The 15,546-nt window shown below is 34.7% G+C and overlaps 1 protein-coding gene across 1 annotated transcript; it reads right to left on the bottom strand.

The window, feature by feature from the left end:
- Positions 1-765: 765 nt before the first annotated feature.
- Positions 766-8,067, bottom strand: LOC132556846 (uncharacterized). Its single transcript, XM_060221281.1, has 11 exons — positions 8,055-8,067; positions 7,743-7,778; positions 7,434-7,524; positions 6,565-6,594; positions 6,404-6,439; positions 6,040-6,087; positions 5,122-5,452; positions 4,504-4,689; positions 3,422-3,705; positions 1,553-2,073; positions 766-1,076 (listed from the first exon to the last, which is right to left on the bottom strand). The coding sequence occupies exons 1-11, from the start codon at positions 8,065-8,067 to the stop codon at positions 766-768; spliced, it is 1,887 nt and encodes a 628-aa protein (XP_060077264.1).
- Positions 8,068-15,546: the final 7,479 nt, after the last annotated feature.

Genomic DNA, 15,546 nt, shown 5'->3' with positions numbered 1-15,546 from the left:
CATAAGCAACACGTTTGGATACTATTGTTTTGACGTCACATTAGTATAAGATACATAACGTCGCGCTAATTGCGTTGGCGCACTATTCAAAAATATTAAACGTCCTGATGCATTTTAAATTGAGTCCATTAGATAATCTATAAAACAAAAAGATTCACTTCGTAAAAGTGTAATGAAATAGATAATCATATATGATCCTTTAAAGTTGGATATAACTAAGATAACTATAGATATTAAGTATTAAGTTTAATGATCTGGCGTATGTAATATAAAGACATTGGTTATCCATCAAACAACATTATTCATGAGTTTATTTGAATTTTAAGTGACAATTTAATGAGAAGAGGCAGAATTATAGGCTACTTCCAATGAAGTTTATTAAGGTTATAATGTCAACAGACATGCATAATTCAATGCATTCAATACAATTGTGCTTATCACGACTCCATGAATCAAAACAGTTTTAGTTTACATCAAGTTACTTCCCTTTCATCATAATAAAAATCTAGACATGGTGCTAAACTTTGACATAGAAAAAGATAATAAAAATTACAGATATCTCAAATAAAAAGAATAACCAAACAGACAAGTGATATATATTGAAGCAAACTAAAAGATGCTAATAACATGCAGATACGTGCATTCCGCAAGCGAGATTAATCTAGCTCAAAAGCCATCAAACTAATATTATCAGTCAGCTTAACACAATTGTTTCTTGCGCAATTTCCGATGACCAAGCATATGTCATGGCGAGTAAAATGTCTTCTATTTGAAATCACTTTTTTTTAGTCCTCTCCCTTTCTTGAACACCACTTTACATATTTCAGCGACCCTGTTGATATCACAATTCGCCAAGGCGTTTGTTAGTTGTGTGAGGTCTTTTTCCGGGTCATTTGCACTGGATTTAAGCCATTTATCGACTACGGCCATTTTAAAGTCATCAGCAGAGTGAGCGTGTATAAAGCGAAGGTCTTGATACTTCGTCAGGGAAAGGCCTAATCCTGTAGCCAAACCCAGCATGTCATCGATGCTAACATGCTGCACCAACGTCAACATGCTTTGACTGCTGAAGAAACCTAAAACACATTGATGATACAGATTCAATGACAGAATAGAAAATAGGTGTATATCTTTGGGAATGGATGAAAGTGTTTTCGCCATTCGTTCAACACATTTCCATATAGTAACCAAAATTTAGATTTGTATATATCATAAAGATCCGTAATGCATCCCTAACTTCCGATGACGAGGACGTATAAAACAATTTCCTTTCATAGCAGTAAACCTTAAATGACTGGAACAATATGAATTGCATAGTCTATTAAAGAACAGTGATAGAAATTTTTTCACGAAAATAAGCAATGATTTTCTAAAGAATTTCAAACTCAAATAATAATAAGTTTGTATCGGTTATCACTTATTTCGCTCTGTTTCTATTATTCGTTTTGTCAAAACTGATACTGTACTTTGATTATATATGTTAGAAGATTTGCTAGATGTCTCAAATAAAAAGTGTCGTGTAATAACCCAGGTAATGATAAACGATATATACCTGCTGGTTCATTTTCTGGTTCCAAAGTTTCAAACTCGTGTGGCTGAAAATATGCAGTATGCAAGTGACTTCTTTTTTTCTTTGTTCCTAATTGGAACTCCAATATTGCCATTTCACTGGTCCCAGTTTTACTTACAGGAAAACAAATATAGTTGTGTTTTGCTGCTGGAAGGTAAACAATAGTCTGTTCTGTTGGAACACCCACAAACATTTTTAAACATCCTTCTGAGCTAAAACGAACGCGTATCCTAGCTTTCTTCTTGATACATTTACCTGGGGATCTACAGTTCGGAGGCTCTATTAAACGGTTTTCAGTAACTCGCTTATGGACGATATAATCAACAAATTCCTCTGGAGATATTTCTATCCATACCATCCAAGAATCATCCGTTGGCCCCTTTCCAAGAAAAAGCAGGACGCTGCAGGGTAGGTTATAGCCATATATTGTACTGATTTCTTTAGATTCCGACGACTGCTTTGTTTTTCCTTTTGGCCTTTTTTTCCTTGCGCCAACACTTTTCCTTAAATTTAAACATATATTTATCTTATTTAGTTTATATACTTGGCAACTGCTTAAAAAGTGAGTAGGAACTCGCATAGATATATCATCATTTCCAGATATTTCTAAACAAATCTGTCAAGTTCAAAAGATTTCTTGTACATAATGATCTTCTTTATATTTTGTATCATTTCATTTCGAATTTGTGCAAGTGTGATTGATAAATTTTATTTGGCCGAGGACCACCAAATTCCAATCAGATGTAGAATTTAATGGTCTGTTATGGTATCAATATGTACAAAATCTGTTTATGGGTTAATGAGAAACCTGGTGCATGAGTATATTGTGAAAGACGTCTAGTGTAACTTTGACTTTTGACCTTGACCAATGACCATCAGTATATAAGCAAGTTTAGAGATTGATTGTGTGAAGCAGTAGTCTGACTTGGAAGTGTATACGAGATTCATGGGTTCCTGAGAAAGCAAAAACACAAGCATAAGTTTTGTAAGTGGTCATGTGTAATTTAATTAATTTAATTACCTTTGACCGATGAGCACTAAAATCTTATCCGGTGTAAGAATTTATCGTTCGTTTATCAGATATCTTTTACAATAGCTTTTACGCGCACGCAGACACACACGGACGAATATATACTTAGACTTTTGGTACCTGATATGGTACACTACGCAGAGAAATAAACCAGTATTTACTTTTAAATTCATTATGTCTCGTGTTTTGTTATTCAAAAGCGTGTATGGCTTCGTATTAAGGTGACCCAGTCATAAAATTCAATCACGCTACTGATCTCCAACAGAGTGTTCCCTTTATACGAACTCCTCAGAAACGAACACCCCAGGAAATAATTTGTCCTTGACACTGAACTTAACTGTAGATTTACCAAACGCGTTCTAAATGTGTGCAATACACACATAGATTCAGGATAAACTACATGTAAGGTAAATAGTTATTATTATCATTCAGCAAATGTTAACTATGAAAAACAATTTTCATAAAATATTCTAATTCGAGAAAGTAGGTCGCACACAAAAGAAAGTTGGTTCACGTTGCTCAAAATCCCTTTAGGTAAATGGGGATATAGAAAAACTTTTGTGCTTGCATTTCTTTATATCGCTTCATGAAGTATTTTGGTCGTCGTTTTAGTTGAAATATATCTGTAAATCCTAAATACACAAAAAGTAATGCATTTGCTGATACAGAACCAACCAACGAGGTCTATTGCGGCATACTGTTAACTAACCTGTGTTTTGAATTATATCTATAATATAATGTTGTATACGAATAACTCAAAGAAATGTTTTATAATTTTCATTTTACATCCAATTTTAATCCAAGCATACAATATGACTTACCTACTGAAAAGAGATGTCTCGAGTTTAATCTTATTTTTTCCAACTTTTTTCAGCTTATTTCCCTTTTGATCAATGATGATATTGTCATCGTCGTAATGGATTGCAATAAGATCACAAGCAGCGATATCATCATTAGTGATCATCATCATCGGTAGCTCAACACAAATATCTCTCTTAAATGGCTCCTCGTGTTCAATGTGAACGATGTCGGTAAATCCAACAATCGACAAATCATGTTCGTTTCTTTTCAGTTTCTGAATTGCCGATTGGTCAGCCGATTCTAGCTACAAAGCAAATCCGACAAATTAAAATATGTAATACTGATAAGGGTCAATGTCAAGAGAGATTTTCACAACAACATTTGTTTTTCAAGTACTGAAATTTTCAATCAGCTGAAACAAAATATCTGTAAACATATATGAAGAAATTCTTATAAAACAATTTAATCAAGAACTCTATGATCTTGGAAATGACTTTTGTACATTACGAACCCAACAACGTTTTGGTTGACTTTAAATATGATATATAAGTATAATCTTAACGCATTCTATAAAGTAACTTTTACAAAATCTATATCTATATTGTCTTTGTTTTAGTGGTAACCTAAGAAATTATAATTTAGTTAAGGAATTTTTTCAACCATGTGCTTTGATCGAAAGTAAGGAATTCAGTAAGTAAATTTTAACTTTATTTATATTACAACAATTGCAAAATACGTTATCCAACATAAACTAATCATGTCTGTTGGCTCGGATGGATGTGTGGGAGAGTTCTTACTGTGGAAATCAACCAAAGTACCCGAGGAACATTCACCCGGACGATTTGGTGAACGGAGAGTGTGTTTCCACTGTGCCATCCGACGAGCCGATTTTATAAGTATTGAAACAGTGCGAAAAATATTCATACCATACCATTTGTTACCCTTTAGAATGAATAACATTAAATATGATTCCCACTAAACCAGCGTAATTCAACAATAGTGGATCAGCGAGGAATGCATATCTTATCGTGTAAAATAATACATTCTATCATTCATCACATTACATTAATCACATGGTCATGCCAAAACATTTAATATTTACCGACACATGGATAACTTGGTTAGTTTGAACCGCTCCTTTTGGAAAACGGATCAGAACATCTTTGTTAGAGGTGAAACGATGCTCCGTGCCGTTTGGACCGACAGTGAGATCACATTCCGTTCCACGAGATGTCACGCATACCAGCGCTTTAATAGGTATAGGGATGATCGTTTCTACATTGCCTTTCTGTTGAAATAATGTGACATCACTTGCTAGGTTTCATGTATTACATTTGGAATAGAAACAAATTTAGATCCATAATTTATAGGGTAGTCCGTATTGCTATGTTACTCTATCTAAACAGTCGAACTCCTTGGTGTTTATTGAAAGATATAGCAAAAAACAAACATATTAATTACAATTTATATACGTTTTGACCAATGTTTTCTTTGCAAAATACAAATACTTGTTTATAAATAATTGGAAATCTGTTTCTCTTCTCCCATCCCGATTTCAAAGTCCATCTAAATAACTGAACTGGAGATGTAAAAAAAAATATGTCAAAGTTAGACTTCTTATATAAAACTTTCGTTTAATATCTTTTCAGGGGTATCAAAAATAGACTGTAGAAATTGTTGCAAGTCGTATATCGTACCATTATTTTGAAAGCCACTTTACCTTCAGAGCTCCTTTGAATGATTTCCATCCATCATCATCTTTCAAATGTAGATAATGAGACACATACTTTCTAATAGTTTCTATTGGCGCTGCGATCTTAACCTTTCCATCCACTTCCCTGACAATTGTTTCGTCTCTGTCACGTGTACATAGTTGTACGCATTCTTCAATATCTGATTCAGTTAGGTAAGGTTTTCTCTGTTTCAATGGTTCTACCTTCAGGTAGAATACTTCCGACTCCAGCTGTTCTGCGTTATTAAATTCTAAATCTGATATCGAGTTTGAATCCACAGGATGACAATTAACCAAAACAAGGTCATTAGTCGAAACTCTGTAAATATAAGGACATGCACTCCAAAAAAGATGGTACATTTTAAGATACATTAAATTGAATACAAGGATAAATGATTAAATAATCTTTCGTTATATCATGAAGCTATAGCGAAAACATTGTGATACAGGGAAACAGTAAACCAGATTTCCGTGGGTGCACTGAAACTCCGACTCGTCCTCTCATTACACAGGATCTTTTTCTTCTGAAGACAGGTAAGTCATAAAATGGCCTATTCACAATAAAAGACCAAGAGATGAAGCTTATGACCTAAATTAGCAAGCCAAAAATTCAATGCAATTGTTTTTAAATACATTCATCTGTGTTTCAACGTTTTTAATATTAAGATAAAAAAATTATTTGTCTTTGAATTAGAAAATGTCATTTTCTTTGGTAACTTTTTATAATGCACTTCATGACCTAAATATATACCATTGTGTCAGAGTTCAGAGGATTTTCACCCTCTATAATGAGATGATTCGTTAGTTTTCTAGTACATTCTTGCAAAGCCAACGGTTTCTAAATGGATTTGTTCTGTAACAACGAAAGTGCCGTGTTGTGATGTATACATGTATAAATTTACTTACGGAGGTGATCTTTCTACACCAGACAAACGATCCAACCGTGCCTGTAAACTAATAATTATGAAAAACATTATAGCTGTTGCAACAAAATGATACCGTTTTAGACCAGATATGTGTATATTCCTTGCATATTAAAAAGAACTAAGATGATCAAAACTTATTACGTTAAATTCTGGAAAAATGAAAGATACAACACAAGAATGAAAGAATACCCTTTAGGTGATTACTTATAAAAATCTCTGACGTTAATTTTGTAAGTATTTTTCTAAATTTGTCAAAGTTTTCAGAGGTTTACTCATAACAACATAAAGTATCTTGATATTTGTGTACCTGAAGATATTTTTTAAGTTTATTTTAATAGTCTTACCTATTCAAACGTTCGAAAAGTTCGGGTTGGGCTGCGCTGCAAGAATGATCAAGTGCTAGTATTAAAGATTACATCGCAATGTATGACTTCTGGAATAAAAACACCGCGTTTAGTTTGTATTATACATTCTATTGTTACGGTATATTAAAAGTAATATTTACCCATCACATTTTTGTCGCAGAGAGGATAATCTGTGAAAACAATGAAATATTGATACATTTTACTATATACAAACTTGTTGCATATCAACAACATATTTTCAAGCCAACACGCTTTGTTCCACATCTATTTAAGGCATTTACTGTTCTTAATAAGAAACAAAAGTTTATTGAATGTTTGAATGTCACTATATTCCATTGCAATCAAACTTCCGTGAACGTTATCAAACATTTTAATTCCTATGAATTCCTATATTTCTAAAAACAATTATGTATTGTGAATGGATTTTACAAGTAAAACATATATACTTATACATATATATATGTATAATTCGTCGAAAAATAAACAGGAAAATAGCAACAATTTAATGTAATTATACACCAAACACAGATTCAATAAAACTAAGGCAAAACTAGGGAACATAAGAAAGATTTGAGCGGGGATTCAAGAAAACGTACAAGAAGAATTATACCAAGACCAGGTACTCCGGAAGAGTAATTGTCATCTGCTTCATCGACGACATCCGCCATGTAAATCATGGCCAATACAAGTACATAATGTAACGTTCTCAAATGAAAACAAAGTATATAACAACGGAACTAAAAGGAAAACTAACATGCATCAAACACGTCCAACTTCATATCGCACAAAGATCACTAAGACGACCAATAATGTTCATCAACCTGCATCTCTGAAACCCTTTGATGGGAGTTGATGACATAAATCAAGAGAATCGTGATGTTAGGGACAGTCTCTTGAAAATCGATTCAACACTGATATGTAAGCAATAAAGGCTGTGGATGCAGGAGGGTTGCTATCTCGAAATGGAAAATGCACACTAGCGGAATTCAAATTTTCACGTTTACCATACCGCTTGGTGGAACGTTGTTCATACTGGTTTATTTTTAAGTCCAGATAAGAGGCTGGTGTAGAAGAGTCTGAAGAGTACTTGATTTCCGAGTCTGGTGAGTACATTAATTTATTCAAATACAAATAGTCACCTTTGTATCTGAAAACTAAATTGAACGACTTTTGTGTTTGTGACCTACTTTGAAAAGCTCCTCGATTTATTCCGCCTCGTATGAAATAAAAACAAGTCAACCAAATGAGGGACACAGATAATACACAAATGTTAAAGCAGACAATGAGGGAATGTAATGAAAATATACATGTAACTTACTTGGTAGCCACCAGTGATGTATCGTCTTTGAATAACCTATAAATTCAAAAATAAAAACAAGGTATATATTTTTCAGGAAAAAAATTAAATGTAAACTCTTTTGTTTTAAAGATCCTCCCTCTCATACATGCTTTTCATCCAATCCCATTAAAAAAAACAATGAATACGGGCCTTTAATGTTATTAATTGTCGTTCATTGTATGGATGATAGACTGGGATAAGATAATTGACATTCTCCGTGATTATAAGGTCTTTTACATTTGAAAATTTGCTGTCTCGGAATTATAAACACTGTATAAAAAATAACCTTACCTATTGGAATCATTTCTACAAATAAAATTTTTTTATAAATATTAGATAACACGTACAGATTAAATTACAGATTAGATCATTTAAACAAACATGAATACCTTTATTACATCAGTTACTTGTGTTTGTTTGTTTTCTCTTACATTTTTTTATCTTAAATTATCTCCTTCTTGACAAATTAACTTGATTCTTATAAACACTCTTGAACTAAGATCGATTCATATCACATTGTGTTACTGATCAGTCGAATACACATTATCTAATTTTATATCATCAAAACTTAATTCACTCTTTATATACTTTTAATATGGTATAGTATAGTTATTAATGATGTTCAGTGGATAAACACTTACTTCTGCGTTTCTTGCCTGTAAGAGAAAACTCATTATTCACGCAGTGTTTTGCAGTTTCACAAAGGATGGATATATAAATTCGTATCGACATTAGATAAGAAATTGTCACTGGCATGGGGACATATACTATATATAGACTCCATGTTTCCATGTTAAAGACAGTCAGGCCATATGAACGCCTGAAAAGGGATATGCGTTCTTTGAGGATAATTTGTGATATATAAATTCATGCATTCTATCTGGAAAACGGTTTTTGAAATATTCTCTATGTTAAGAAATAAAAATACATTTGTTGATTATTATATATTTGTGTGAATCTTCAATTTTAAGATAAACTATTTCATGAACATATTCAATGCAATAATTAAATAACTGGTACAGAAGTAATATAAAAATTATCGACCTTAGATTTGGTCAATTAATTGATATAATATAATTTGAACAGTGAGGGATTCAATCAAGATCTAATACACATACTTTTAAAAATACTGAAATATTATAATATTTTATAAACCCATTAAGTGATGTCATCGTCTTTGTTTCATTTTACATTTTAAGACAACAGATCAGTATATACATTGAAGAATAGTTTTTTCTTTATTAAATTGAACTTACATTACTATCGCAGATTCAATGAAGTCTAGTCTGTAATAAAAAGACATTGACAACTTATCGAAATAAACTGGTTACGTGTATTTCAAATAACACAATATAGATGTACAACAACATATAAGCATATTTACTGTCAGCCTTCCAGCATTTACACCAAACCAATTCATCTCGATAAAGTTCATCACGTGCTATTAGTAATATTTTAATATGATGTGAGAAGGGCATTAATATTCGTCGTGAATCTTCATGAATTTCTTATTTGTTATGGCAGGATGATAATAAACTTGACAAGAGAGGTTTTAAAAAGTCTTGAAACATAGTGTTCTACCTCCTCGACTGTGTGACACTGTATACTAGATATTTGGTTACAGGTAATCAGGATGAAGATGCAATGCATCAGAAGTACATGTGCAATACCCATGACAAAAACGTTATAACCATTATCAAGATTCATAGTTGATAAGACAATGATATATACTAAACAAAAAAAGAAAGGTAACACTACTTTATTATGTGATTAATTAATTAACCCTTTCATAAATCCTTACCAATCATGTACGATTAAAGTAATTGATCAATTCTAATAAAACTGCAGTCATGGTTCATTATAAAACTTTGCGTTCAGTTGATTTTATTCGACTGTAAATGACGTTGGGGTCAATTTCAAAGGTAATACCATTAGTAACGGGTATGGCCACCCTTTGCGAAGTAAACAGCATTGCAGCGTCGTCGCATGGAACTCGTAAACTGGCGGATAATTCGAGGAGAGATGTTGTTCCATTCAGCGATCAAGGCTTGGGCCAGCTCCTGCAAGTTTGACGGCTGATTTTGACGTTCTCTCATGCGTCGCCCAAGAACGTCCCAGACATGCTCAATCGGTGACAAATCAGGCCCCACTTGTATAAAACATCTCAACTTGAGATTTCCTCAAGTCGAGATTTTCCTCTGCTGATATCTCCGCAAAAAAACGGCTTGTATAAAATTTTCTCAGGGAACAGGAGGAAGTCCTCGGCTAGAATGTCCTGAAATTCCTTGAGGACTTTTCCTACAAGATATTTTCAAGGAGATATTAGCCGAGGAAAATCTCGACCTGAGGAAATCTCAAGTTGAGATGTTTTATACAAGTGGGGCCTGGTGATTTAGATGGCCAATCTAACACCTGTACGTTATTCTGCTGCAAGAAAGTTCTGTTGACGCGACTGGTGTGCGCTGATGCGTTATCCTGTTGAAAAATGGCGCCAACGCCATGGCGTCTTAAGAATGGCAGAACCACTGGTCTGAAAATTTCGTCCCGATATCGAATGCCGGTTAAATTGCCATTTAACACACCAAGCCTGGTACGAGTCCCCCCACAAATACCACCCCAAGCCATTACACTTCCGCCGCCAACGCGGTCCCGTTCTGCGACGCAGCAGTTCACAAAACGCTCCCCTCGTCGCCTCCACACTCTGCGCCTTCCGTCACCGTGTTGCAGACAAAACCTGGACTCATCTGAAAACAGGGCATTGTTCCATTGTCGTAAGGCCCAACGACGGTGAACACGGGTCCAGTTACGCCGATTATTACGGTGACGTCGCAACAAATTGGGTCCAGTGTAGGGACGCCGTGCTTTCAGTTGGTAGGCCCTCAACCTGTTGACGCCCAAACAATGTCTTTGTAATCTCTACTGCGGTTACGAATCGACTGCGCAAGTGTATCAATCGTATACGACGGTCATCCCTGGCGGTCGTTTTACGGGGTCGGCCGCTTCGGGGACGATCGGATGTTGACCCAGTTTGGTTTAAACGACTTACCAACGGGCAAATTGTCTTAACACTGCAACCAAAATGCGGTGCAACTCGACGGCGAGACTCCCCAGCCTGGATCATGCCTACGGCCCTTTCTCTCTGTACTTGTGACAGCCGGGGCATAATGATAAAGTTGATAGATAGCAAGATTCGGTGATTTCTATGTCCTAAGGATCTAAGGAACAGTTGTCAGTTTGAATGTTTATGAAAATCAAGCGAAGATACAAGTTAGTCGCAGAAAACCTCGTGCAGCTCTTTCGCTAATACAGACTTTCACGCTTGAATGATTTTGGTAACCCCTTGGATTTTGTAATGTAAAACATTACCATTTTCTAATATTGCACAAACGTCATTTTGTTTTCACTCATTTACAGGTATTCGCCAAGGAAACATGTTAACCTTTCTTTTTTTGTTGAGTATATTTATATACACCTGTGTGTTTAGATATTTCAAAACTTAACGACATTTCCGGATCTAGGAAGAAGCATTTATGTTCAAGTATATTTATTGTCAATGATCATAATTAAAGGGTACTCACACTTCATCACAATCCTCATCCTCATCGTCATCACTGAAATATGCAAATACGACATTCGCTGTAAAATAACTGTAGGTATCACCTATACCATTTAAGATTTCACTGGTATGTAAATATGGTAGTTCTTGTAAAACTTTTGGTACTGAGTAAAACCTATTCCAAATAAAAATTCCCTGTTATATGTATATTTCAAGTCTAAACCGGTTTCATGTTACATAGCTTTGAATTCATCAAGTATCTACGAATGTTTTGTAACATATAAAGATTTAATCAATACCATTTAAATGTGTGAAAACAGAATCCGTAAATTACAATTTAGTTATTTACCTCCACGGAAGCGCCGTTGCCATACTTGTATTAAATTCAGCTGCAGAAATCTAATAAAAAGAATAAAAAAACTGAATGCCATTACTGCATGATTGGAAGCCACACTATAGTTCCACAGATTTATGGAGTTTTGATCCTAATTAAGACTATTTGGATGGGCACGGTATTCTCCGGTCATTGGTAACTAAAGATGCCCTGACATCAATATTAGCTCACGTCATAAACAAACGATTTATAAATTAACGGTTCCCTTCCCTATTTTGAAAATTTTATGTTTCCGCTTCTTCCTATTTCAAATTAGATTAGATATAAAATGACTTGTTTCCGAGGAGCACGTACAATACTGTATTTATTTTACAACAATTGCGAAACAAGTTATGTATATAAGTCCGTGCTTATACTAATCACTCTTGTTGGCCCGGATGTAAGCGCGCGAGGGGTCTTACTGTGGAAGGAAACCGGAGTACCCGGGGAAAACCCACGTGGTCGGGCAGGTGACCCTTTACCCTTTCACGTCCGTTCCGGGAATCGAACCCCGGTCGGCCAGGTGAAAGGCGAGTGCGTTAACACTGCGCCACCCGACCACACTTAGTTTCTAGAAATGATGGCTGAGGAAGAGTAAGTAACAGTATTATAAACATCTTTATTTTAGTCAACACCAGCATACGATCTTAACACATCTTTATTTTCTTCACTTTTTAATACATTCTAACAATTATTTCGAGACCAACATTTGCCAAAACGAATTGAAATCATTGATAACTTCAAAGGATTGAGTGCGAATCATCATCTCCTCAATGCTGTCGCAAATAAAACTATTTACCTATTATCGAGAATGTGTCATCCTCCTTTCGTTTTGTCTGGGGTTCTTGTGCAAATACTTTGAGAAGAGCGTATCACACATCGATAGTTAAGTATTACATATATACAGGTACACTGTTTGAGTTTTAATTACTCGCGGGTTTATATATGTTTGTAAAATTGAGGACCAGTGCGCATGTATAGATGAGATTTCAAAACATGTCTGAAATGTGTGAAAATACTTATCACGATAAGTACTCATTACTTTTCACTTTATCAAAGTTAGGTTAGTTTTTCTGTACCTATGTGCTTCGTTTATAGCGTAATAAACGATGTGTGGCAGTGAATTTACGCCTATATGTTATCTAGATTAGGTGTTCGATAAGGCGTTGTTTACAGATAATGGGTGTATTTATGGAGGAGACCGAGTACTGGTATAGTATCGGGTGTCAGTTGTTTACGAGTAAGTTGAATTATATTAATATATCCAGTGATCATGTTCCACAATTACCATGTAATTTGCAAATGCGTATGTAAATTTAGTTATGACGTTCGCTTATTCGTATATGTTGTGTAATTAAAAATATAAACAAGTTAGTATGCCATACTATATTGATCATATATGTAATTATATCATTAATGGTCATAGTACCTTATTAATCTGTTGCAGCTTGACTGAGAACTACGGAAGTCCATACTGCTCAACCTTCCTGATACATGTATTCACGATTTCATGTAGGTTATGGAAACATGTGTGCTACATACCAATTGTAGGGTTGTAAGACGTGGTCACCAGTTACGGTCATTTTATCATTGTATCTACTACTTAGTGTATGGAAGCTAAAATTACTCATCATACCATTATGAAGTTGTCGCCAACGATACTGGAGATCAAATCAGATATGTTGTCAACAGGAGCATTTTTACATCGACAACCGTTGTTTGATGAGGAGTAGATGTTCTGACTTTCTTTGTGAGACCAGTGGTTAAAAGCTACAGCGATCCCAGATTTGTTAGTCATATAGCGTATACACATCAGTATTGTGGAAAATATTATATGCCGTGTGTGTTTGTGAACATAATGTGAGAGTGTAATATAGAATGCGTCTGTTACGTTTGTTTAAACGTAAAAAGATAAAAGAATATTGTTGTATTCAGCTGTTATTCACTTGTTTGGTAGTTGTTGGAAATAGCAATCGGTTGCCTTAACATAATTATCATAACGTTATATAATATCAAATATTCGGTCATTTTTTTCACGCCTTCTATAGATTTTCTCCGTTATTCATGTAACTCTCAACAAATGAAAAAAAAAGAGAGAGATATTTTACAATCCGGAGCAGCCCTGGTAATTGATATTTCATTCAGTTCTCAAAATACTTGCTGTATAATTATGTTTCATTTATAGAATAGCTAAACAGAAAAAATTGTAAGCCATATTGTACTCATCAAAGCAAAAAAAAATAGTCCATAGGATTTTCTCTTAATTGCATTTCGTATGAATGACATCAATGAAAATACACTTTGGACCACCATTATTATCAGTATCGATCTGTTTGATTGTCACCAGTCAACGGTACACAGGAGGCATTATTTTTATTTCGTCGACATTGATCTATATGTATGACATCAGCAAAATCAATTTTTGTGAGAGAAAATATCTGCAGAGATTAGATGTAACAGATAAATGACTAGATTGTCCGACACTTGGATTAAGGTGTCAGGTTTGTATGAAAATGTCACTGTGTGACATAGAAGTCCTCGTACTGGGACAACCTGGATGGTTGTGTAGCTAGGCTAGTATTTAATCAATCTCGTAAGTTCTAATAAACCATTAGGATGGACGTGTTGAAGGAGAGAAAATGTTTTTACAGATATGTGATATGTTCGTTCGTTAGTTTTATTGTTAACTCAGGTTGAGTTTGTTGTTGCACAACAAACTCTACAATACAATATGTATATATCGGCATTTGTTAGCTGGTATCTCTGCAAGGAACCAGAGACTTACTCGCCGTGTGCAAAGCTAGGCTGCACGTTACAATACTAGTACTTCGCGTTGTGTCTCGTATCAGAACTGTCCATCTGGTGGGCTCCCCCAAGGCCGTGTGTTCTAACCTTAAGATCTCCACCCTTTTATCTTACTCTGGACCAAGCTTGCCCGGTCATCCCCTATTATGGACTTCACTTGTTGCTAGATGATACGATTGTTGAAGTATAGCCACCTGTACTCGAGGTGCAAGGTTGAGATTCCCCCTGCTAATTTGTTACTTGAAATAGACTCTAATAATTACTCTACTATTAGGTGGCCACTGTCCGAACCCAGACTACACCAACCTAAGTGTATATATGCAAGTTATTATCAACACCCCTGTCAACTACCTATATGTGTTATATTGATATACTACTGAACATTAAACGAACTATTGTTTAAGCTAACTTATTTCAACCAATCCCATATGAATATCCAGCTGTGTTACAAAATAGACCAATAGAATCAGAAGATATCAGTGCTGTCCACTGTAAATACAGTACGAAATATCGGTGTGCATTCATAATCCCCATCCAGTATACCCGATATTACGTATTGATAAAATTAATCAACCGGTCATTCAAATATTATTGACTTATGTATCTGGGTTACACTAACATCGAAACCACATTTTGTAACAATATATCTAAACCCTATTTTGTTACATTCAGATATTAACACAGTCAAAAATATATAATGTATCATAAGTGCATGTATATCATCAGCGAACCTTAGGACAATTAATTATATTTGCTAAGTAGATAATAGGCAAATTGCAATTCGTTAGCATGTTATCAGTAAAATGACATTTCTATCCGCGTACAGGGTGCATTATCACAAAAGTAGCATCATACTTACTCTTAATGTGATGATTCACGTCTTACACAGGACTTACCTGTTACATTCAAAACATGAAAGTTGGCATTACCCCAGACGTTCACATTCAATGGGCGAAGCAATTTTTTGTAAGTCGTATGTGTATGAAAGTTTTTAACACAATGCCATAAATCACTTCCTTGATGCACCACTCTATTGATTGCGTCCTTAA

This window comes from Ylistrum balloti, unplaced genomic scaffold (assembly GCF_031769215.1).
Source record: "Ylistrum balloti isolate Yb309-2 unplaced genomic scaffold, AGI_CSIRO_Ybal_v1 Utg370594, whole genome shotgun sequence".
NCBI classification, from domain to species: Eukaryota; Metazoa; Mollusca; class Bivalvia; order Pectinida; family Pectinidae; genus Ylistrum; species Ylistrum balloti.
The sequence above is the reverse complement of the archived record's forward strand: the minus strand, read 5'-3'. Positions and strand labels throughout refer to the sequence as shown.

Excerpts from the sequence above, each read along its gene's own strand:
- LOC132556846 (XM_060221281.1), bottom strand. Across the intron at positions 7,525-7,742 it reads ACATCACTGGTGGCTACCAA|ACTCGGAAATCAAGTACTCT; the intron begins GTAAGTTACATG and ends TGTACTCACCAG. Across the intron at positions 6,440-6,564 it reads CTGCGACAAAAATGTGATGG|CGCAGCCCAACCCGAACTTT; the intron begins GTAAATATTACT and ends TCATTCTTGCAG.